This window comes from Dasypus novemcinctus, chromosome X (assembly GCF_030445035.2).
Source record: "Dasypus novemcinctus isolate mDasNov1 chromosome X, mDasNov1.1.hap2, whole genome shotgun sequence".
NCBI classification, from domain to species: Eukaryota; Metazoa; Chordata; class Mammalia; order Cingulata; family Dasypodidae; genus Dasypus; species Dasypus novemcinctus.
Window position 1 is genome coordinate 86,917,244 of NC_080704.1, and position 24,391 is coordinate 86,941,634.

Sequence of the window (24,391 nt, forward strand, 5' to 3'; positions counted from 1 at the left end):
TTTGTAAATTAATTTGGATAGGACAGACATTTAATGATGTTTAGTCTTCCTATCCATGAACATGGAATAGTATTCCATTTATTTAGGTCTTCTTTGATTTTCTTTAACAATGTTGTGTAGAGTTCTAAGTAGAAGTTCTTTACATCTTTAGTTTATTTCTAGATATTTGATTCTTTTAGTTACTACTGTAAATGAATTTTTTTCTTGATTTTTTCCCTCAATTAACTCATTATTAGTGTAGAGAAATGCTACTGATTTTTGCATTTTGATCTTATATCCTGCCACTTTACTGAACTTCTTTATCAGCTGTAGAAGCCTTTTTGTAGGTTTTTCAGGGTTTTCTACATATATGATCATGTCACCTACAAATAGTGAAACAGTTCCATCGATCTCCCCACGGGTTCTAAGCCCCTTCTCAATCAGAAGCAGAGTGTGCATCACCATCACAAAATCCTCAAGACTGAGGAATGAACAAACATAAGGGGGGAATGCAACTATGGGCTAAAGTAGACTTATTACTCTAGTAATGGAAGAATTTGTAACAGTGATATAAAGACAATGGTCACCAGAGATTCTGAGGGGAAGGAGAAGGAAAAATAGGTGTAACATGAAGCATTTTTGGGACATTAGAATTGTTCTGCATGACATGGCAATGATGGATACAAACCATTATACATTTTGTCAAAACCTATAAAATTGTGCAGTGCAAAGTGTAAACCATAATGTAAACTATAGGCCATGGTTAGTAGCAATGTTTCAATATATGTTTATCAATTGAAACAAAAGTACTACACTAATGAAAGATGTTATTAATGGGGGAAAGTGTGGGAAGGAAAAGGGTTGGGGTATATGGGAATCCCCTATATTTTTTATGTAATATAATCTAAAGCTTCTTTAAAAATAAAGATAAAATGAAGAAGTAAAGGAAGATAAGAAAATAATATTGCATTGAATATAGAGAACATTAATTAAGAGGCAAAAAATAGAATAAAGAACAAAACAAATTTTGAATTTAAACATACAATACCTGAAATGAAAAATTCACTTGGACTCAACAGTACAGAAGAAAAAATGACCAAATGTGAATATACACTGGCAGTATGCAAACTGAAGAGTAGAGACCAAAAAGAATGAAGAAATGTGGAACACCAATAAGTAAGCCAACGTACATGTAATGGGATTATGAGTTTGAAAGGAGAGAAAGAAGCAAAAGAATACTAAAAGAAATATTGTGGGACAGATGTTATCATTGTGGGAAACTGGGTGAAGTGTACATGGGCTTCTCTATATTATTTCTTAAAACTGCATGTAAATCTGCAATTTCCTCAAAGTAAAATTTTAAATTATAGAAAAGGTAATGTCAGAAAACTTCCCAAATTCACTGAAAAACAATAATGTACACATCCAGTATCTTCATAAAACCTAACTAGGATAAACACAAAGAGATCCACAAACAAAGACATCAGAGGAAACATTCTAAAAACCAAAGAAAAGGAGAAAATCTTGAAAGCAGGAAGAAAAAAATGACTTCATCACTTACAAGGGAACTGCAGCAAGATTAAAAGCTGACTTCTCATCAAAAACAATGGAAGACAGAAGGAAGTGGTGTAACATGTTCAAAGTAGTCAAAGAAAAAACTATAAACAACAAATAATTTATCTAGCAAAGGTATTTTTCAAAACAAAGGGAAAATAAAGACATTCCTAAATAAAGCTGAAAGAATTGCTGCAAACAGCCCAGCCTTACAAGAAATACTCAAGGAAGTTCTTCATGCTGAAAGCAAGTGACCCCAGGTGATAATTCAAACACACCCAGATGCACACATACAAATAGCACCAGTAAAGGCAATCAGGCAATTATAAAGGACATAAAGAAGTGTTAAATATTTGCCAATAACAGCGCAAAGGAGGTAGGTGGGAGCAAGGAAGGACTGCTTAAGGAAATTACTCCAGGTGGTTACATGGAATCCACAGGAAAAATGAATAGAACTGGAAATTATAAGAGGTTAATATAAAAAAGGTTATAAATATAGGCTTGCTTTCCTTCTCTCAGCTTCTTTATATTTTTGGGTTAGTAACATTTAGAGATCCCTTTCCAGACTGTAAAGGAATAAGAAAAACTAGCTTTAATCAAAGATGACATGATCTTAATGCAGAAAATCCTACTAAATCTACTAAAAAATAACATTAGACATAATTAATGAGTTCATCAAGAATAGAGGGTACAAGATCAATATATATGATTTTCAATCTCAGGCGAAGCAGTGGGAAGTAGGACCAGGTCTGTGACTGGACCTCCAGTCTGGACCGGGAATTGAGAGAGAAAGCCCCTGTGGCCAAGGTAAATGCAAAGGGCCACAATGAGGGTTCCCCATGGGAAAGGGTGGAGGGAAAGTAGAGGGGCAGGGGCACTGAACTGCTTTGGGGAGAAGCTTAGGCTGACCACCAGGACCTGTTTGTTTTGCCTCAGAAGACCAGGCCATGGAACTTATACTCCTGACAGCCAGATGGAAGGCAAACTCACCAGCTCATATTTTAAGACTCAACTAAAAAATCATCTTCTCTGGAATTTCTGGAAAGATGATGAATTAGGGAGTTGCAGGGCTAACTTCTCTCTCAGAAAAACAGCTAGCAGACAAGCACAAACTGTCTTGAACAACTGTTCTAGGGCTCCAGAGACCAGGGGACTACTGTGCAGCATACAGGAAAGAGCAAGACAAAGAGACGGGAAAAACTGTGGTCAGAGACTATGAGTAACTTGCTCGGCCCCAGCTCCTAGAGCACATCCCCCACTCTCAGAGCCAACAGCTATAGTTTGTCCAGGCCCTGGTCTGACAGGCAGTTACAGACTGAGAGGGCCACAAAAACCCACTTCCCCAAGAACAGAGAAGGACACAGCCCAGCAGTGACACAGCTTTTGGCTGGTAAATTTATACTACTGGGTCCCATAGTAAAAACCAACCCAGGAAGAAGATGTCCTGGCAGTATTATGACCAGTGTCAGGGGGAGTGAGGCAGAGAGCTAAAAATACCCACGGAATGGACTGGGGAGAGTATAAACTACAATGTAAACTATATTCCATATGGTGCAGCAGTGCTCCAAAATGTATTTACGAAATGCAATGGATATGCCACAATAATGAAAGAGGTTGATGATGTGGGAGGGGTGGGGGGCTTGGTGTATGGGGTATAGTGGGAACCACTTAATTTTTTTAATATAATATTTTTTGTGATCTATGTATCTTTTTTTAAAAAAAGACTTAAAAATTAAAAAATAAATAAAACTAGAAGGGAAAAAAAATTTTTTAAGTAAAAAAAAAAACAACCACCCTGCCTTCTGAAGGCTATGGGGAATAGGCTGCCAAAGACTGCTATCTGCTGGGCAGGCCAGGAAAGTTCAGCCTTTGAAAGCAAAATTAAAGGCTTTTTGTCATCCTTCCTGACCCTCTCCCCAGGGACATTTGGAACTGGTTCAGTACCCTTTTCATGGGTCCCCAGTCATTTTTAGGTTGGGTAATACTGATGATAAAATTGTCAAAGAAGAGCATTAACACAAAGCCAAACAACAACAAAATGTTAGACAAGAGAGAGAAACTGACCTTCAGAATAAACTCATCCAAATAATCAGATACCCAGGAATCAACAAAAAATTACAAGCCACACTAAGAAACAGGAAGATATGGCCCAGTCAAAAGAACAAATTAAAGTGGCAAAGAAGATACAGAATTTGGAACAACTCATCAAAGATGCTAAAACAAATCTCCTAAATAGATATATAATGAAGAATTTGAAAGCATGTAAAGAAAAATAACAGATATTATGGGAATGAAAGGCAAAATAGATGAAATTAAGAATATACTACTTTACAGACATTACTTTGGTAATTTGTAACAAAAGTTTCACAACAATGTAAGATGTTAGTGGTGGGTAATGTATGGGAGCCCTATATGATGTTATGCATGCCTTGTTTTGTAAGTTCACCACTTTTACTATACACTTACTGTTTATGTAGGTTCATGTATGAATGACAGACTTCAATAATTGTTTTAAAATGAAGAAAAAAGAATACATTAAAGAATACAACAGCAGATATAAAGAGACAGAAGAAAGGATCAGCAAGCTAGAAGACAGGGCATCCAAAATTAAACAGAAAGAAGAACAGATACAGAAAACAATGGAAAAAAATTGGGCAGGCTCTCAGGGAACTGAATAACAACACAAAGCGCACAACATAAACGTCATGGCTGTGTCAGAAAGAGGAAAAAAAAGGGACAAAGAATATTTAAGGAAATAATGGCTGAAAATTTCCCAAATCTTATGAAAGACATGAATGTAAGCTATGGCCTATGGTTAGTGGAAATATTTTTATGTTCTTTTATCAGTTGTAACAAATGTTCCACAACAATGCAAGGTGTTGATGATGGGTTGGTATATGGGAATCCTGTATGTTATGCAAGATTGTTTTGTAAACACGCAACTTCTCTAATAAAAATAAAATAAAAAATCAAATGCATCATAGTCCTAAACTAATCTTCAGATTTGGCAAAAGTTTCTTAGGTATGACACCAAAATATCAAGCAACAAAAGACAACATAAATTGGACTTCATCAAAATAAAAAAACTTGTGCATAAAAGGACACTATCAACCTAGCAAATAACCCACAGATGGGAGAGAATATTTGCAAATCATATAACCAGTAAGGGAATAGTATCCAGAGGACATAAAGCCCTCCAGCAACTCAACAACAAAAAGGCAAAACCCTATTAAAAATGGTCAAAGTACTAAATAGACTTTTTCTAAAAAGACATACAAATGGCTAAACAAGCACATGCAAAGATGCTCAACATCATTATTCAGAGAAACCCAAACCAAAATCACAATAGGATACTACTTCACACCCACTAGGGTGGCTATAATAAAATAAAAGGAAAATAAGAAACATTGGTGAAGATGAGAAGAAGTTAGAACTCTTATATTCACTATGTAAAACAATTTGGTGTTTCCTGGATAATTTACACATAGGTATATACTATCCAAAAGAACTGAAAACAGGTGTTCAAACAAAAACTTGGACAAAAATATTTACTGCAGAGCTATTCACAGTAGCCAAATGGTAGAAACAATCGAAATGTCCATCAACTGTTGAATGAATCAACAAAATGTGGTATATCCATAATGATGGAATGACAATTGGCCAAAAAAGGAATAAAATATTTACACATGCTATAACTTATAATGGACCTTAGAAGCATTATACTAACTAAAAGAAACCAATTACAAAAGATCATATATTGTACAATTCCATTTATATGAAAGTCCAGAACTTGCGCATCTATAGAGACAGAAAGTAGATTAGTGGCTGCCTAGGGCTGAGGGCAAGAGGCAGACTGGGAGAGGGTGACAGCTAAAGGATATGGGTTTCTTTTTGTGATGAAAATGTTCTAATATTGATTGTAACGACTGTTGCAGATATCCATGAATATACAAAAAATATCTGAATTATACACTTAAAATGATTGAAGCATATGACATGAATTGTGTCTCAATAACACAGTTTGAAATACTTTTAAATTAAATGTATGCTACAGCTGCAAATAACAAAGACTATGTGGAGAAGGATAAGAGGAAACTGCAGGAAAAAAATGAATATATTTAGGGTAGCTTTGTTTCCTTTATTGTTAAAGTGTTTGTAAAATACCCTTAAATGAATTACTTAAAAACTACAATATAGAAATGTTTGTAACTCACCTTTATAAATAAGAGGTTTATCTTTATCTTCTGTCTTTTCCCTACTCGCCAATTCAAGAAAATCTTCAATCAAGTCCAGAGATATGAGAGACTGGCTGAACACTAGCCTAAAAAAAGATAGAGATTATGGTTCGTGGATTAGAAGACTCATATAGTAAAATTATCACTTCTTCCTAAACCGATCTATAAATTTAATGCAATTCTAATACAAACCCCAGCAAGATTTTTTGTAGATGTTAACAAGCTGATTCTAAAATTCATATGAAAATGCAAAGCACGTGGAATAGCAAACCAATTTAGAATAAGAAAAACAAAGTTGGAGGACTAACACAACATGATTTCACCAGTAATAAAGCCACAGTAGTGTGATAGTTTGAAGCTGAATGGACCCCAGAAAATTATGTTCTTAAAGTTAATCTGTTCCTGTAGTTAGACCTACTGTAAGGAGAGAGAGAGAGAGAAAGAGAGAGAGAGACATACCACAGAGGCCACTAGCAGATACTGCCATGTGCCTTGCTATGTGACACAGGAGTCTAGGATAGCCAGCAGCTGGTCTGTGGGGAAAAAGCATTGCCTGATGATGCCTTGATTGGAATATTTTCATGGCTTCAAAACCGTAAGCTTGTAAGCTAAGAAATCCCCGTTGTAAAAGCCAATCCATTTTTGGTATATTGCCTTTGCCAGCCTAGCAGACTAAAACAAGTAGTGTAAACAGTGTGGTGCTAGTGAAGGAACAGACACATTGATCAATAAAAAAGAATAGATTCCAGACACAGATCCACATGATATGGTTAACTGATTTTTTTGACAAAAGTGCAAAAGCAACTGACTGGAGGAAGAATAATCTTTTCAAGAAATGGTCTTGACAAAGTTGGGCATCCAAAATAAAAAACAAAAGAACTTTGACCTAATTCTCACAGTTTACACAAAAATTAACTCAAAATGTACCATACACCTAAATGCAAAACATAAAACTACAGAAGTCTGAGAAAGAAAACTTCAGAGAAAATCTAGGTAACTTAGGGTTAGACAAACAATTCTCAGGCATGACACCACAACAGTATGATCCATGAAAGAAAATATTCAATACATTAGAATTCAAAATTTAAAACTTTTGTTCTGCAGTGTTTAGAGGATGTAAAAAAATAAAATCTTCCTACTATAGAAAGTATCCCTGTTCTTTAAAACTGTACATGTTCCACAACACTTTCTTTATCAATTTCTCTATCCCAGTAGTTTCCTAAATCTGTTATAGCCATGATAAGTAGTTATTTACACAAAATGTTATGCAAAAGTTAACATAAAATAGATAATAAAAGTAAGCTGCTTTAGGCATTAGGGAATAACCCTCACAGTTTCTCCATGGCCCAGTTTGCAGGTGCTCTGAGAAAAGAGTTTGAAAACTACTCTGCTGTATCTCATTGGTGAGAAATAAATGGACCTAAATAGACAATGGAGATGGAAAAATTCTAGAAGGACAATGTGCGAGGACTCGTTCTCTCCTTCATTGTGCAAACAAAGTAGTTCAATATACAAGGGACCAGACACCTATGTCAAGCATGCTTTTGTGGTTTTGTTTTGATTCCGAAAGCTGTACTCCAGAAAAGGGAGGTACTTATGATTCCAAAAGATCCTTTAAAATTCACTGTTAGATGTCTTCAGACATAGTGAAAAGAAAAAAGAAAAATTCAAGCTATGAAATAGCCATTGGAAAAAGTACATATGCATTTTTTATTGTATGGCTTATTGAGTTCTGTACTGTTGGAGCCTGTTTTCCACTTGCCTATCCCTAGAATACTGTTAAGGAAATGAACTGACTCTGGTGCTCAGTTCAAATGAGCATGACTTGATTCCCTCAGTAGTTTATATTTCCAAGAACCAAAATCTTCACTGGACCAGTACTTACTAGGTTACAAATTACAGAGGATACAAATTAAGTTTCTGTACCTAGAAAACTTAAAATCTTAGAAATACTAATTATTTACTTGGAACTAATCTGGAATTTTAACTACGAGTCTGGAAAAAAAAGTTGACCATATTTAGCTATTAAGGAATCACTGAACTCAGATAAGTCTCACTTTGAAAAAGGAAAAGAGTTATTAGGATTAAGAGGTGATATACTAATATTTGTCTATGTTAACCCTTTCCAGTTGAAGATTAACCTGAAGGCCTACTGTCCTGATTGGTAATTTTCATACTTGTATGACAATGTTTTGATTTTACCCATTTAATTAATGACTCAGCCAAAAATATAAAAACAACAGTTATGAAATTCACACATAACAAAAAGGAAAGAAGACAGTCAAATTTTATTATTCAAATGATAGAAAATAAGACAGAAGGGCTGAACTGAAACAGTGGTGTGTTTGAGTTGGCTATAACTAGCTTCACTCTGAAAAGCAGATTGTTATTATCTCTTTCCAGCTACTGCTTCATCAATGGGTAGCTTGAAATTGGCCATGGTGGGATTATCTACACCATGGAAACTGAAAAATGCTAAAAATCAGGGCTTTTCTTGCTTGCTTTCTCTTATCATCATCATCATGAATATTTGGAGAGCCAGTTGTTAAACATTTATCAGTACAGCACTGGATAAAATCAGTAAAATTCATTTATCACTCGCCCTGTGGAATATCAAGTTTTTATTTGGGTTCAACAGATGAACTGTACAAATAAGAGAATGGGAAAATCTGATTTGACAGTGGTTCTTCTAAAAAGAGAGAGAGAGAGAGAGAGAGAGAGAGAGAGAGAGAGAGAGAAAGTCTTAGTTGATTTTAAGTTCACTGTGAACCAAGTTATTTATATGTTGGAAAACCTCAATCTTGGAACTATATGAATGGAAGTATAGTGTCTAGCATAAGTAAGAACCAGCCTTACTATAATTAAGTGCTAAAAATAACTCCATTGAAGTATTTTGTTTACTGGGACCACATTTTGAGATGAGTGCTAAAAAACTGAGATATATCCAAGACTAGGTAGTCAAAACTGAATTTATGCCATACAAAGAATAAATCAAGGGAACTGAGAAGAAAAAACTAACAGGGATGAGAGATAAACCCACCATTATTTGAAAAGGAATAAACTGAAACAATTGTAATGATGTCTGCAAGCTACTGTGAAATGCATCAGGAAAATAAGACGGATGGATAGGAGGACAGATAAATAGATGATAAAGAAAATACAGTAAAATGTTAATTGTATAACTTAGGTGATAGGTCTTTGGGTATTCACTGCTTTCCTGATTTTCAGGTTTTTTGCAAATTTACATAATAAAGTATTTGACAAATAAAGAATGGGGTAAATCACAATTCTGGAAATGCATAGCATATTGTTTAACATTCCTAATATTTACCAGTTGGGCTTATAACTAAAATAATCACTACAAGAATTTTTAAAAAGCAGTAAAAAATAACAAAATAAAATGGCAAAGTAATATAAGAAAAATATTGTTAAAATAGCAAACAACAACAAAAAATAGTAGATACATTCTACTTGTAGACTAGAGGGACAACAGCTGAGGAAGTGAGGGCTACACTAAAGATAAGGATACCAACAATTTGAAATAATTAACAATAGGTGGCCCTCTTAAATGGCAGATAATCTACGATGGGAGAGGCTAGGGAAACATCTATGATGAACAAGATGGAAGATATTCCTACACTAGGGAGGAAATTAAAAGACCACTAAAATCCCTTCTAAACTATTGAACTTCTCATATGGTACTGTGGCAGTTTGATATTATTGATGAATTCCAAAAAAGAAATACTGATTATGATTGTAAACTGGTCTTTTCCTCTGGGCTAGTGATACCCTTAGATTGTACTGAATTCAGAGGTTTAGCTTTTACTTGATTAAATTATGACTAGGGCTTTGACTGGGCCTTGGTGGGTGGGGACCCACAGAGAAAATGAAAGGCAGAGGAGACAGTAAAGAGTTTTGATTCTGAAGTCTTGGGAAGTAAATATACAGAGAAGCAGATACATGAGGAAAGAGAGACGGCTGCATTACATGAGGCAGAGGCTCCCAGAAGAGAGACAAGCCATTAGCCTGATACGTTTACAGCTGGCCTTGTGGAGCGAGCAGAGCAGCTGAGCCCAGAGAGAAATGAGCCCCAGGAGAGAGACAACACTTATCCCAGCCTATGGCTGATATTAGAAGAAGCTGGGACCACGGAGCCTTAAGAGGGAGAGGAAGCCTAAACCCATGCAGAGGTCAGGAGCCATCTTGCTCCAACACATGGCAACAGACTTTGGTGAGGGAAGTAACTTAGGCTTTATGGCCTGGTAACTATAAGCATCTACTCCAAATAAATATCCTTTATAAAAGCCAAAAAAAAATATTTCTGGTATTTTGCATCAGCACCCCTTTGGCTGACTAATACAGTTACCTAAATAAAAATAAATTATAAACAACAGAAGTTTAAAGCAGAAAACAGCATGTCAATGGCAATAATCTCTCTCACCTATCAGGAACTCTGAATTCGAATAACCACTTCCAACTGGACATCTCTCTTGGGTACCTAATAAGTCTCTCAACATGGCCAGAACAGAACTCCTGATTTACTGTGAGAAATTTAGTTCTCCCCTAATCTTCTCCATCTTAGGAAATAATACCATAATCCAGCAGCTACTTAAGCTGGAAGCTTACAAATTATCTTTGACTACGCATTCCCTCTTAATGCCCTATTTTTTTTCTTTTTTTCTTTTTTTTGTCTTTATTTATTTTTTTAATATTACATTAAAAAAATATGAGGTCCCCCTCATCCCACTCCTCCCATAACAACCTCCTCCACCATAATGGGACATTCACTGCACTTGGTGAATACATCTCTGAACACTGCTGCACCACATGATCAATGGTCCACATCATAGCCCACACTCTCCCACTTTCCATCCAGTGGGCCACAGGAAAACATACAATGTCCGGTAACTGTCCCTGCAGCACCACCAAGGACAACTCTAAGTCCCGAAAATGCCCCCACATCTCATCTCTTCCTCCCACTCCCTACCCCCAGCAGCCACCATGGCCACTTTCTCCACACCAATGCCACATTTTCTTCGATTACTAATCACAATAGTTCATGAATAGAATATCAGTAAGTCCACTCTATTCCATACTCAATTCCTCCATCCTGTGGACCTTGGAATGGTTGTGTCCACTCCACATCTATATCAAGAGGGGGCTTAGATTCCACATGGATGCTGGATGCAATCCTCCTGCTTTCAGTTGTAGGCACTCTTGGCTCCCTGGTGTGCTGGTTGACCTTCTTCACCTCCATGTTAGCTGAGTGGGGTAAGTCCAAAAAACCAGAGTGTAGGAGCTGAAGTATGTTGAGGCTCAGGGCCTGGCTATCACATGGTCAGTCCAGAAGTTCAGGTCCCCTGGGTATATATTAAACCCCAGCACCAACTACAGTTCCAGTAAAAGTAACAGGAGAGGCTTGTGAACAAAGATCACATCTGAGTCCAGCTCCATCACACAGAAACACAAACTCCAAAGTAGGGCCAACTGACATGGCACTGAACTCCATCGGCCATGACCATAGAACCTGTAGGTCTCTGTAGCCCTCAGAAGAACCAATACCTGGGGTTGTATCTACTTTATCTTTCTCTGGGACTATGCTGAGGTGTGCATAAGGGCAACCCCTCTGATAACCTTCCGGCTCTTTTTCGAGACTCATAGCCATATAAACTCATTTGTCCTTTCTATTTCCCCCTTTTTTTCAGGTCAAAAAGTATTTTTAACTCCTGGTATTATATGTAGATTGAGATATTCTGCTGGTCCGGGTTGACCCTTTTATTCAAGGTCATTTTCTAGTTACATCAGCTGGTACTTGGGAGTAATCCCTCAGTGCCAGGGAGGCTCATCCCCGGGAGTCATGTACCATGCTGGGGGGAAGGCAATGAATTTACATGCTGAGTTTAGCTTCGAGACTGGCCACATTTGAGCAACACAGAGGCTCTCAGGAGGTAACTCTGAGGCACTCTGCAGCTCTAGGCCTTGTTCTTATTTCAGGTGCACAGGCTCACAAGCATAGTCATTAGTATCAAGGGCTCATTGTTGGACCTTCATTCTTTTTTGGTCTTTGCCATTGCACTTGGGGGATTGTTGCTGTTCCTTTAGGGACTGTGATAGAGCTCCCCTGGCTAGGAACTCAGCACTTCCTCAGTTGTTGTTTTTAACTGTATCCACTATGAAAATATCCAAACATTTTTATGTACCCTGGATATATGCCCTGGAGAACTCCCTGCCAACCATGTGTTCCCTGTCAATAACATCCCCCACCAGTATTCCTCCCCTGCCATTATTGAACCTCTCTGTGATCCAAAACTTCTTGAAAAGTGAAGCCCAATATATTGCCAGGTTTTGTTACCTATTTTAATCTATCAAGTCTTATTGTTTCTACTCCAAAACCTATCCATTATCTCCTCTCCTACCACCCCATTCCAAACCAAAATCATCTCTTACCTGAACCACTTATTTCTGTATAATTAAAGTAGCAGTATACAACCTAAATAACTTTTTAGTGAGCATTAACCAGGTGCCAGGCGCAGTGAAATAAAAAAATAATAAGAGTCTGTATCTTCAAACAACTCACTCTCCAGTGGAAAGACAGACATAAAACAAATAAGTACATCAGAATACTGTAAGAATAGAGATATTTTAAAAAGTGGTATGTAAATATTATAAGAGAGAATTTGTCTCCTCCCAGGAGAGTTAGAGAATTAAGTTTGAACAGTAATTTGATGAACAAGATTGGGGGTGGGAAGGCAGGGAAGGGAATGGGGGCAGAAATGCTAGAAGCAAAAATAAACAGGAACAAAAAACAAAAGAAAAATGTTAGATAAAGAATAATCAAACAGACGAAATAAAATAAAGCCTGAGATATGCCTACTAAATTTGGGGATCAGATGGTCACTAGTGATCTTCAGGGAAGAAATTTCAATAAAGTTCCTGGGACGAAGCCATATTGCCAAGATTTAAAAATTACTTGGAAGATAGGGAAACAAAGATATCAACAACAAACTTGGTTCAAAGAAATAGGTTCAAGGTGCAGTCACTAGAGGAGAAAATAGTACTGAAGAAATAACCTGAATATCAGTCAAAAGTAGTGGCTTAAAAGAAAGATAGTTGTTTGTACTGGCCTATTCCCATACTAACTAAAAATGAAGTCAATTAGTTCAAGTAAATTGTTTAAAGAATAGAAACATTATCAGAAGTTTCACTGTTATAATTAAAATAGGAAGGAACTTACACTTTATCCCCAATTTCCTCTGCCATTCGAAGAATTTCAAAAAGAAGTACCATTTTTCCAGAATGCTCTAAAACCTCAGCATCAGCATCTGTAACAAAATCTTTGTACCAGTCTGGAGCTGGGCTGCTTGGATTAGAAGAGGAAGTAGCTTTACCTAATAAAATAAACAAAATATAAAAAGTTGGTAAGTAAGGAAAGAAACTGAATACCCCAAGTAAGGGATTGAGAGAAGGATCAAGGGAGACAGAAATTTATAAACCCAGGGAGAGAGTGGGAAAGAGATGGGGAGAGGGAGGGAAAGACAGAAAGAGAGAGACAGATATATACATAAACCCCAGGATAAAGAGAAAAAAACATGAAAAGGAAGTGGAGTGGGAAAGGGAGAGGAGAAGGGAGAAATACCATACTTGGAAAGAGGTAAAGAGAAGTCCCAAGAGAGGGAGAGAAGGAAAGAAAGACACAGAGAGAAAGACAGACAGACAGACACACATATATGCATACACAGGGAGAAAAGGCACAGGGGTGGGGCAGGGGGAGAGATCATGTAAGAGAGCAAGCAAGAGACAAAGACTAAGAGAGGGCAAGTATGAAAGAGCAGAGACAGAGAAAGAGACAGAGAGAGAAAGAGGTTCAAAAAGAGATCTCCAGAGACAGAGAGACTCCCAGGCCCTAAAAGTCTAAAACCGCCTCCCCAACACACCCCAAGAGACAGGAACCAAGAAAGAGAAAGAGAAAGAGAAAGAGAAAGAAAGGCAGAGACAGAGAATGACTCAGAGGGGAAGAGACGAAAGACCCTGGGGGCAGGAAACATTTCAATGCACTGCTACAATTCTGGAAAATCCAAACAGGGACTGACTCCAGCATCATGTTAAATCATTTTATTTTTTCCACAAGCTTTGGCTATAAAAGGTGTACAAAGAAAATAACACAAAATAACCTATTAAAGGATCTAAACAGAAAACAGCTGAATTCAAAATAAGGAACATACAGGTGTAATCTGTTTATGTACTTTCTCTCAATTGCATTTTTTAAAATACAGAGTTCCCATATACTACTCTATTATTAACACCTTGCATTAGTGTGGTACATTTGTTGCAATTCATGAAAAAACACTTTTATAACTGTACTATTAACAACAGCCACAGTTTAGTTTAGGGTTCACTGTTTATGCTGTACTGGTCTTATGGATTTTTAAAAAAATTTTATTCTAGTAACATATATACAACCTAAAATTTCCCCTTTTAACCACATTCAATATATATTTTTCAGTGCTGTTAATTAAGTTCACAATATTATGCAACCGTCACCATCATTCATTACCAAAACTTTCTATCATTCAAAATAGAAACTCTGACAGTTGCTTTTTAATGAAATGCATTTTAGTTTTTAATATATACTTTTTAATGTAAAATAAGTATTCAGAAAAGTTAATAGAATATAATTAACAGGGCTGCTCTCACACCCACTTTCATCAAATTTTCCCACTGTTAAATCTGCTTCTGATGCAGCTGAAGCCTAATGTGTGTCCATTCCCAATCCCATTCTCATTTTTCCCTCCCTCCTTTCTCTAAGTAACTAACAGCCTAAATTCTATATTTAATATTTCTATGCCTGTTTTTATATTTTTATTATGCATGTATCCCTAAACTGTGCAGTATCCTTGCATGTTTTAAAAACTCTTGCTTATGCATGCCTCAGCGGGGTTCCAGAGACAGCCAAAGTAGACACAACCCCAGGTACTGGTTCTCCTGAGGGCTACAGAGACTCACAGGTTCTATGGTCATGGTAGGTGGCTCTGGAATTCAGTGCCTGTCAGTTGCCCTTACTATGGAATTTGTGTTCCTGAATGTGATGGAGTTGGACTCAGATATGACCTTTCTATACATGCCTCTTCTGGCACTTTTACCGGACCTGTGGTTGGCGCTGGGGTTGGTGCCTACTCAGGAGACCTGAATCTCTGGACTGTCCATGTGACAGGTATGCTCTGAGCCTCAGCATACTTGCAACTCCTACCCTCTGGTTTACTGGACTTACACTGGGCAGCTAACAGGGAGGAGAAGAAGGTCAAAAAGCAAACCAGGGACCCAAGAGTACCTACAACTGCAAGCAGAAGAACTGTATCCATCATCCATGTGGAATCTAAGCCCCCTCTCAATATAGAGGTAGAGTGGACATAACCATCCCAGGGTCCATAGGAACTGAGGAATAGCATATGAATTAAAGCGGACTTACTGATATTCTACTATGGAACTATTGTGATTAGTAATGGAAGAAATTGTAGCATTGATGTAGTGAAAGTGGCCACGGTAGCTGCTGAGGTAGGGAGAGGGAAGAAGGTAGGGAGAGGGAAGAAGGTAGGGAGAGGGGGCATTTTCAGAACTTGGAGTTGTCCTGGGTGGTACTGAAGGGACAGATGCTGGACATTTTATGTTCTGCCATGGCCCACTGGGTGGATTGGGGGAGAGTGTAAACTACAATGTAAACCATTATCCATGTGGTGCAGCAGTGCTCCAAAATGTATTCACCAAATGCAATGAATGTGCCACGATGATGGAAGAGGTTATCGATGTGGGAGGAGTGGGGTGAGGGGGGTGGGGGGTATATGGGGACCTATTATATATTTTTAATGTAACATCTTGAAAAAAATAGAGAGAAGAGGGAAAAAAACTATATGTAAAATTAGCACTGTTTGTATCATACTGAAAATTACTTTTTCATTCAATGTAGCTTTTCATTCAGAGAGACTTATTTATGTTGCCTCATGGAACTCTTATTCACTCACTTCAGCTCTCACATCGTATTCCATTGCAAGAATAGACTGTAATTTATTAGCTCTTTTGTTCACGGACATTGATTTTCTTTTTAATTTTTTCGTACTATGAAAAATGCTGCAATAAGCACTCAATGTTGTTAAGTTATATTTTCTAGACTACTTTCTATGTCATTTAAGTTTTAAGATTCATGGGATAGTTACATTTAAGACTTTAAAATTATCACTTCAAACATACTATTTTATAGTATTTATCCAATAGTGCTAGTATCTGAGGTTCTTAAGAGCCTAATCATACTTTGTTTTGCCTGCCACCTTTTCTCTAGGTTGATTACTAACTGTAGCAGTTTGATATAATTCATGAATTCCAAAAATAGATATTGGATTATGTTTGTAAACTGGTCTGTACCTGGGCATGATTAAATTATGATTAGGGCTTTGATTGGGCCATGTCAGTAGGACATTGGTGGGTGGGAACTCACAGATAAAACTACACAGCAGAACAGATGAGTTAGTTGAAGTTTTGATGCTGGAGTTTTGAGATGGAGCCCAGGTAGTAAGCACAAAAAGGAGCAGAGCAGCTGAACTCAGAGAGAATCAAGCCCTAGAGAAAGAGACAGAGCCAGTCACCTGACAGTCTACAGTTGGACTTGTGGAGAGAGGCAAAGCCTATAGAGCCTCATAATCTACAGCTGACCTTGTGGAGAAAACAGAGGCGCTGAGCCCAGAGAGAAACAGAGCCCCAAGGAAGAGAGGAACCCAAAAAGCCTGAACTCTTGGCAGACATCAGCAGCCATCTTGCCCCAACACATGGCAACAGACTTTGGTGAGGGAAGTAACTTACTTGTTAACTGTAAGCTTCTACCCCAAATAAATACGGTTTATAAAAGCCAACAGATTTCTCATATTTTGCATCTGTACCCCTTTGGCTGACTAATACACTAACTTATTTTCTTGCTAACTTTTCTAAAGATCAACTGCTTCCTCAGGTATTCTATTAATTTTTTGTTGTCATTTCATCTTCAGTATAGCTATAATCTAGGAAAATTGTGGGTAACCTAGCTTGAAAGGCTATTCAAGAGTGGTTATTTACCTGTTTCTGCCATGTTTCCCCAGGGATCACCAACCTAAAATTAAGATTCTTGAGTAATGCAAACTCAAATTATAACCTGCATGTTGATAAACTCATGACTATGAATTCAAGAAAACGTTTTTCCTCAAGCCAGAGCCCAGGCCAAAATAAATAGGCTTCCTCATCATATCCCTGAGTTGATGGGACAGATTTTTACCCCATCTATTCTTCTCTTTAAGAGATTCAGCTTGAAGAAAAGGTCAATGATATCTCCACCTTACCACCTTCTAATGGATTCAAGGCCTTGTATCCTGTCCCTATGTAGATGAAAAACACAGCTAGCTGCTAGTCTCAAAACTGGCACATCCCTAGAGCTTCCAAAGTATACCTTATTCAATTTGCTGTTTAGGTGATCAGTTTCCTCTTTTTTCCTGGCACCTGGTAGTATCCATTACTTTTAAAGAGCTCATTATGCATTTATATTGAAACTACAATGAACTACTGTATCAGTCAGCCAAAGGATTGCTGATGCAAAATACCAGAAATTGGTTGGTTTTTATAAAGGGTATTTATTTGGGGTAGGAGCTTACAGATACCAGGCCAATAAAGCATAAGTTACTTCCCTCACCAAAGTCTACTTGTAGGAAGATGGCTGCCAGCATCTTTGAGGGTTCAGGCTTCCTGGGTGCCTACGTTCCTGGGACTTGCTTTACTCTGGCTTCAAGGTTCCTTCCTTCCTGGCACTGGCTTCTCTTTTCTCTGCGTGCTGAATTCCCAGGGCTCCAGTCTTCATCATCAAACTCCAACATCAAAACTCCAACATTAAAAGCCCTCGCGGGAAACGGACTTGGCCCAGTGGTTAGGGCATCCATCTACCACATGGGAGGTCCGCGGTTCAAACCCAGGGCCTCCTTGACCCATGTGGAGCTGGTCCATGCGTAGTGCTGATGCACGCAAGGAGTGCCGCACCACGCAGGGGTGTCCCCCGCGTAGGGGAGCCCCACACGCAAGGAGTGTACCCGTAAGGAGAGCCGCCCAGCGCGAAAGAAAGTGCAGCCTGCCCAGGAATGGCGCCGCCCACACTTCCGGTGCTGCTAAGGACAACAGAAGCGGACAAAGAAACAAGACGCAACAAATAGACACGGAGAACAGACAACAGACAACCTGGGGAGGGGGGGGGGATTAAATAAATAAATAAATCTTTAAAAAAAAAAAAAAAAGCCCTCGCATCAAACGCTCCAACTCTGTCCTTTGCATGCCTTTTATTTGTGAGTCTCCACCCACCAAGGGGTGGGGACTGGGTGGAGACTCCACATCCTAATGATAACTCAATCATGTCCAGGTACAGATCAGATTACAAACATAATCCAATATTTCTTTTTGGAATTCATCAATTATATCAAACTGTTTTAACTACTTTGCCTAAATATGCCACATACTAGCAAGATTCCACACAGTTCACTATGCCTTGACTATCTTATGACTTTCTCCCCCACCTTCCCTGGAAACTTCTATTCATAACTTAATACTCTTCATGACAGAGAGACAAAATATACAAACAAACAATGACCAGGAACCTCTGACCCACTATCAACTGTAATCAGACCAGCAAACTCTGGTTCACTACCTACAACAATCAACCCAGGAATCTGGCTACTACCTAAGGTAAACATCCCAGGAAGTCAAACCACAATCCCTGTAACAGCTGACTGAAAATAGCAAGGAGTTAGTCAATAACTCACAGCTTCCCTAATTTTTGCCCCCATTCCCAATTCAGGACCAAATGGAGAAAGTCAAAATGCTCCTCTAATCAAGCACATAGGATCGCTTACTTCCAGTTAGCCCACCTTTAGCGTACCCATGCCAACAACCTCCAAACAGACCATACCTGAAGTCTCCTTTTTTTCTACCATAAAGCTTTCCTACTCCTATGCCTGCTTTTGAATCTCTGCCAAATGCAATTGATAGTGGCTGATTCCATGGCTATGGCAGGAGCTGAATAAACAAACTCTGATTACATTTCAGTGATCTTCCTTTATTTCCACAAGACCCAACTCAAATTTCACCTTCTTGGAAAAAGCTTCAGGCAAGGTGGGCCTTTGGCTGGTGTCTCATGCTGTGTGGCAATGCTCGAAAATGTGTCAGTTGCAATGAATGCACCATACTAATGAAAGAAGTTGTTAATGCGGGAAAAATGGGAGGTGGGGGGAGTGAGCCATATGGGAATCCCCTACATTTTTTTTAATGTAACATTTTATGTAATCTATTATCTTTTAAAAAGAAAAAAATGTAGTTATAAAAATATGCTAAAAAAAAAAAAACACTTTCCTTACCGTTAATGTAAAATTTCCACTCATTGTGCCCAGACTGTACAAATTATGTGGTTTATACTAAATGCCTATTTTCCTTCTGAGAGTCTAGGAAGTCAGTGTCTAGGTGACCAGTCCCCCCAATCTTGGGCATGAGTATCTAATGAGTTTCTCTAGTAGACGTATCTATAGGATACGTCATCACAACTAATTTCTGGAGGAATTAAGTATATCCTGTGTGACTATATTAGGAGAGGACTTCTGTGAGGTCGTGCCTAGTTTCCTCTGGACTATGCGTCATGTGCCTTTTCCATTTGCTTTGTATGCTTTCACTATAATAAATCACAACCATGAGTTTAACTATATGCTGAGTCCTTTGAGTCCTTCCAATGACTCTCAGAACCTGGGTGTGGTCTTAGGGAGTCTCAAAATATCAAAGAAATGTTGACTAAGCTCCTTTTTAAAACTTATCAACTGGCAAATAACCAAAAGTGCCTAAAAGAAATTCTGCAGTTCCGAAGACTACCTACTACAAGTTCAGCAATGGTTACCTAAATTTACTAAAGGTAATACATCTATCAAGAATAAATGGACACTGGCAGAAAATTATTTAAAATGTGGCTGCTAGATAAGAAGTTTCAAATCTTACAAGAGGTGACAATTTCTATATATAAACAGATTTCATTTTAATTTTGATCTTACTGGATACAATCACAGTCCCTTATAGAAATGTCTAGGAAAGTAAAAAGTGATCCAGAAAAATACTGGCTTCTCCAATTAATCAATATCCTAAGTATGTAATTAAAACTTACAAATAGATGTTTCATGCTGAATTATTTTATCATTCACATAGATTAATCACTGATCTACTGTAAGCTTCTAGAGCAGTACCTGACACAAAGTACTCAATAAATATTTACTGACTGTATAGATGTGGTGTATTAGTGTTAATATTAAGGTCATATATTTTAAACAAGGATTCTGTCACAAAAGTTTATATCCATACAATAAACCATACACATTTTAATATGTAAATAATTTTATAAACATACTGCAAAAATATTGAAGATAATAACAAATCTATCACTTAGATAATTTATAGTCAATTCCTCCTCATAAAACTTTACTTCTAATAAAATGCTAAAACCCAGAAATGAGGATGCTGTAAGGCAAACTTAAATGATTTATTCAAGATGTTGCTTATCAGAAAAACCAGAAAGCAATTGCAAAAGAAATACAGAAATCAGCAACTCTTTGAACTGAAAAATGAAGCATAAATCATATTACTGCTCAGTCATAGCCATTTACTTATTTATCAATATCTATTTCAAATTCCAGACAGTACATTTTAGACCTTCAATACTTCCTATTCAGGTTTTCTTGCATTTACATAAGAAAATGTTTTTGTTATTGTTTTTAAAAGCTACACAATACCAGCTGTATGTGCTCATATACTATGATGTACACTGGCTTTTAGGAAATTAATGTTGACTAAATAACAAGAAGTGTTTTTATTATCTATTAGTTCTAGAAAAGATTTCTTGATAAAGTATACTTGTACATAGTTTCAAAAATATAAAATGCAAAACAGCATGGTTGGGGAGTGGTTCTAGCTCAGGAGTTGAGTGATGGCTTCCCATGTACAAAGTCCTGGGTTCAAATCCTGATACCGCCTTAAAAATTTTTTTAAAAACCAGCATGGTACTGGCATACAGACAGACATACAGACCAATGGAACTGAACTGATAGCTTAGAAACAGACCCTCACATCTATGGTCAAGTGATTTTTGACAAGGCTAAAAATCGTCCCAGCTGGAGAAGAACAGTCAATTCAATAAATGGTGTTGGAAGAACTGGATATCGATAGCCAAAACAATGCAAGAGGACCCCTACACCTCACAACTTATACAAAAATTAATTCAAAAGACCTAACTATAAAACATACAACCATAAAGGTCCTAGAAGACTAAGTGTAGGGAAACATCTTTAAGACCTGGTGGCAGGTGGTGGATTCTTAAACCTTACACCAAAAGCATAAGCAATGAAAGAAAACATGGAAAATTGGGACCTCCTCAAACTTTTGATTCATTTTTGAAACACTTTTGTGATTCAAAGGATTTGCCAAAAAGGAGAAAGGCAGCCCAAGCAATAGGAGAAAGTATTTGGAAACCACTTATCTGATAAAGATTTGATTTCCATTTTAAGTGACGAGATGATACAACTCAACAATAAAGGAGCAAGCAATCCAATTTAAAATTGACTTTAGGCCCGCACCACAGCATCTGCGGCAGTGGGGCCAGTGACACCTGCCCGCGCCGGCCTGGTGCAGTGGTGGCGCCGACATTGCCCCTGAGGAGGCATCAGTGCCCGCAGGTGGCCCAAGGGCTGCTAGCCTACAGGGAGATACTGGGGATTGAACCTGGGATCTTGTACATGGGAAGCAGGTGCTCAGCCACTTAGCTACATCCACAATCCAAAATACGATTGATTTTCACATGCTGATTTTTAGGAGACAGAGAGAGATGAGACGAGATGAGCTATGAGATGACCATGTGACAAAGGCAGAGATTGAGTTATGTTGCAAGCCACGGAGCATTGTGCACTGTCAGGAAGCCCCTGCCAGAACCCTGCAGACACCAACAGAAGCACAGCCCTGCAGACACCAACAGAAGCACAGCCCTGCTGACACTTTGATTTCAGACTTCCCACCTCCAGAACTGCCTTCTGGTGGGCGAGAGATGATACCACCTTGTGTTTTCATTGGCACTTCCTCAATGATTAATAATATGCAAGCATTTCCATATGCTTTGTAGACAAGTTAGAAATCTTCCTTTACATTTCTATTGGGTTGTTTATCTTACTGATTTGTAGGAGTTCTCTATATATTCTAGGTAAGAATTCTTTGTTGGATATGTCTATCACAAATATCTTCTTGTTGTGACTCTGTTTATCCTCTTAATGATGTGATCTGATGAACAGAAGTTTTGAATTAGTGAAATCCAGTTGACTGCTTTTTTAATAGTCAGTATTTGGGTCCTATTTAAGAAATCTTTTATGAGCGGATGTGGCTCAAGCGGTTGGGTGCTTCCCTCCCACATGGGAAGTCCCGGGTTTGGTTCCTGGTGCCTCCTAAAAGATGAACAGACACAGAGAGCACACAACAAACAGACACACAGAGAGCAGATAGCAAGGGCAAATAATGTGTGTGTGTGTGGGGGGGAATCAATAAATAAATCTTTTTAAAAAAAAGTCTTTGCCTATTCCACACTCATGAAGATATTAATTTTCCTTTCACATTTAGACTTGTGATCCTTTCTACGATCTGCCTTAATTTTTGCGTATGAAGAAAGATAAGGGTCAAGGTTAATATTTTTTTAGTATAGAAATCCAGTAGCTCTGGAATCATTCTTTGAAAACAATTTTCTTTGCCCAGTGGACTGTGGTGGCACCCTTTTGAAAATCAAGTGTTCATATACATGAGGGCCTGTTTCTGAACTCTTGATTCTGAACTATTGTTCTTTGCTTTGTGGTTGAAAATGGCTAGTCAAGCTCCAGCTATCACATCTGCATTCCAGCCAGTGGGAAGGAGGAAGACATGAAATGGTATATTCCTCCTTCAAGGATATTCCCAGAATTTATATATAATGCGTCTATCTACATCTCATCATTAGTAACATGACAATTTTTTTCTTCAAGGGAAATTGGGAAATATCTTTATTTGGGAGCTTTCTTCTTTACAAAGAAAGAATGGATATTGGGGGGAAATGGCATCTTTTCCGTGACTTCCCTCAGCGAGCACTTTGTAGGTGCTGAATAAATGTTTTCATCTGCTAAACTCAGCTGCATCCAACAGCAGCCTCCCAGGTTAACATTCACTCCTGCCCACACAAGCAGATGCCCGACCACTCAACAAGAAGGGCCCCAAGGAGCAATGGGTCTGTTGCTTCCCAGTGGGAGAAGTACCCAGACCTTTCCAAAGCTCCTCTAGAGCCGCCGTCATTGTCATTGTAGCACTTTGTAGACAGTGACACCCGGATCAAGGAAATCTATAGGCAGATGTGGCTCAGCAGGTCATGGCCCAGAAGGACCCTGGGAGGGGGGGCAACCAGAGGGGCACATCTTTTGGGTTTGGTTGGCTCCTACACACCTCTTTTCCTTTCTATTTTGGAAAACAGCCTGGAGGTCTGGAATCTAGTGCTTTCATCTATTGTAGTTTTGCTATCGGCTCCCATTAATGCAGTCAGTGGATATAGGATTTTTGTGGAAATCCTCACTGTTACTCGCCTTGAAACAAAGGTCTCTGCTTGACACTTAAGATTTGGGCCCACCCAGTGTTGAATTTCCTTCCTTCTTTCATCCCTTGGAAAGATATTCTGAAATATCTAGAATGATGGCTTAACTTTCTTTCTTTGTGTTTCAGGCACACACACACAAAATCTGTTACAAAATCTCCAAAAAAAAAAAAAAAAGACAAATAGACATTTCTCTAAAGGGGGAAAAGAGATGACCAAAAAGCACATGAACAAATGTTCAATATCACTAGCTATTAGGGAAATGCAAATCAAAATTACAATGAGATATCATCTTATAATGCACAGAATGGCCATTATTTAAAAAACAGAAAACAGTAAGTGCTGGAGAGGAAGTAGAGAAATAGGAACACTCCTTCACTGTTGGTGGGAATGAAGAATGGTGCAGCCTCTGTGGAAGACAGTTTGGTGGTTCCTAGAGAAGCTAAATATAGAACTGCCATATGATCCAGCAATTCCTCTACTATGAATACATGCAGAAGAACTGAAAATTGTAATGTATACTGATACGTGCACACCAACATTCAAAGTGGTGTTATTCACAATTGCCAAAAGATAGAAACAACCCAAATGTCCATCAACCAATGAATGGATAAACAAAATGTGGTAAATACATAGAATGGAATGCTATGCTGCTGTAAGAAGAAATGAAATTGAGACACATATGATAATATGGATGAAACCTGAAGAAATTATTAGTGAAATAAGCCAGACCCAGACAAATATAGCATGATCTCACTAATATAAACTATATACAAAGAATAAACGCATGGAGCTAAAACCTAGAATAATGGTTTATTAGTAGATAAGAGAAGGCCTGAGACGGTGTACTGATGCTTAAGGTATGTGGAAGTTTTTTTTGTTTTGTTTTGTTTTTAAAGATTTTTTATTTTTTTATTTCTCTCCCCTACCCCCTCCCTCCAGCTGT

The 24,391-nt window shown here is 38.0% G+C and overlaps 1 protein-coding gene across 8 annotated transcripts in view; it reads right to left on the minus strand.

Moving 5' to 3' along the window:
* Positions 1-24,391, minus strand: part of ATRX (ATRX chromatin remodeler) — a 362,990-nt gene that overhangs the window by 100,204 nt on the left and 238,395 nt on the right. For all 8 annotated transcript variants that reach the window (XM_058292114.2, XM_058292110.2, XM_058292112.2 and 5 more), the window contains 2 exons: positions 13,003-13,156; positions 5,748-5,854 (listed from right to left, as the gene is read on the minus strand). In XM_058292114.2, coding sequence (XP_058148097.1) covers positions 5,748-5,854; positions 13,003-13,156 — 261 coding nt within the window. The remainder of the gene's footprint in view (positions 1-5,747; positions 5,855-13,002; positions 13,157-24,391) is intronic.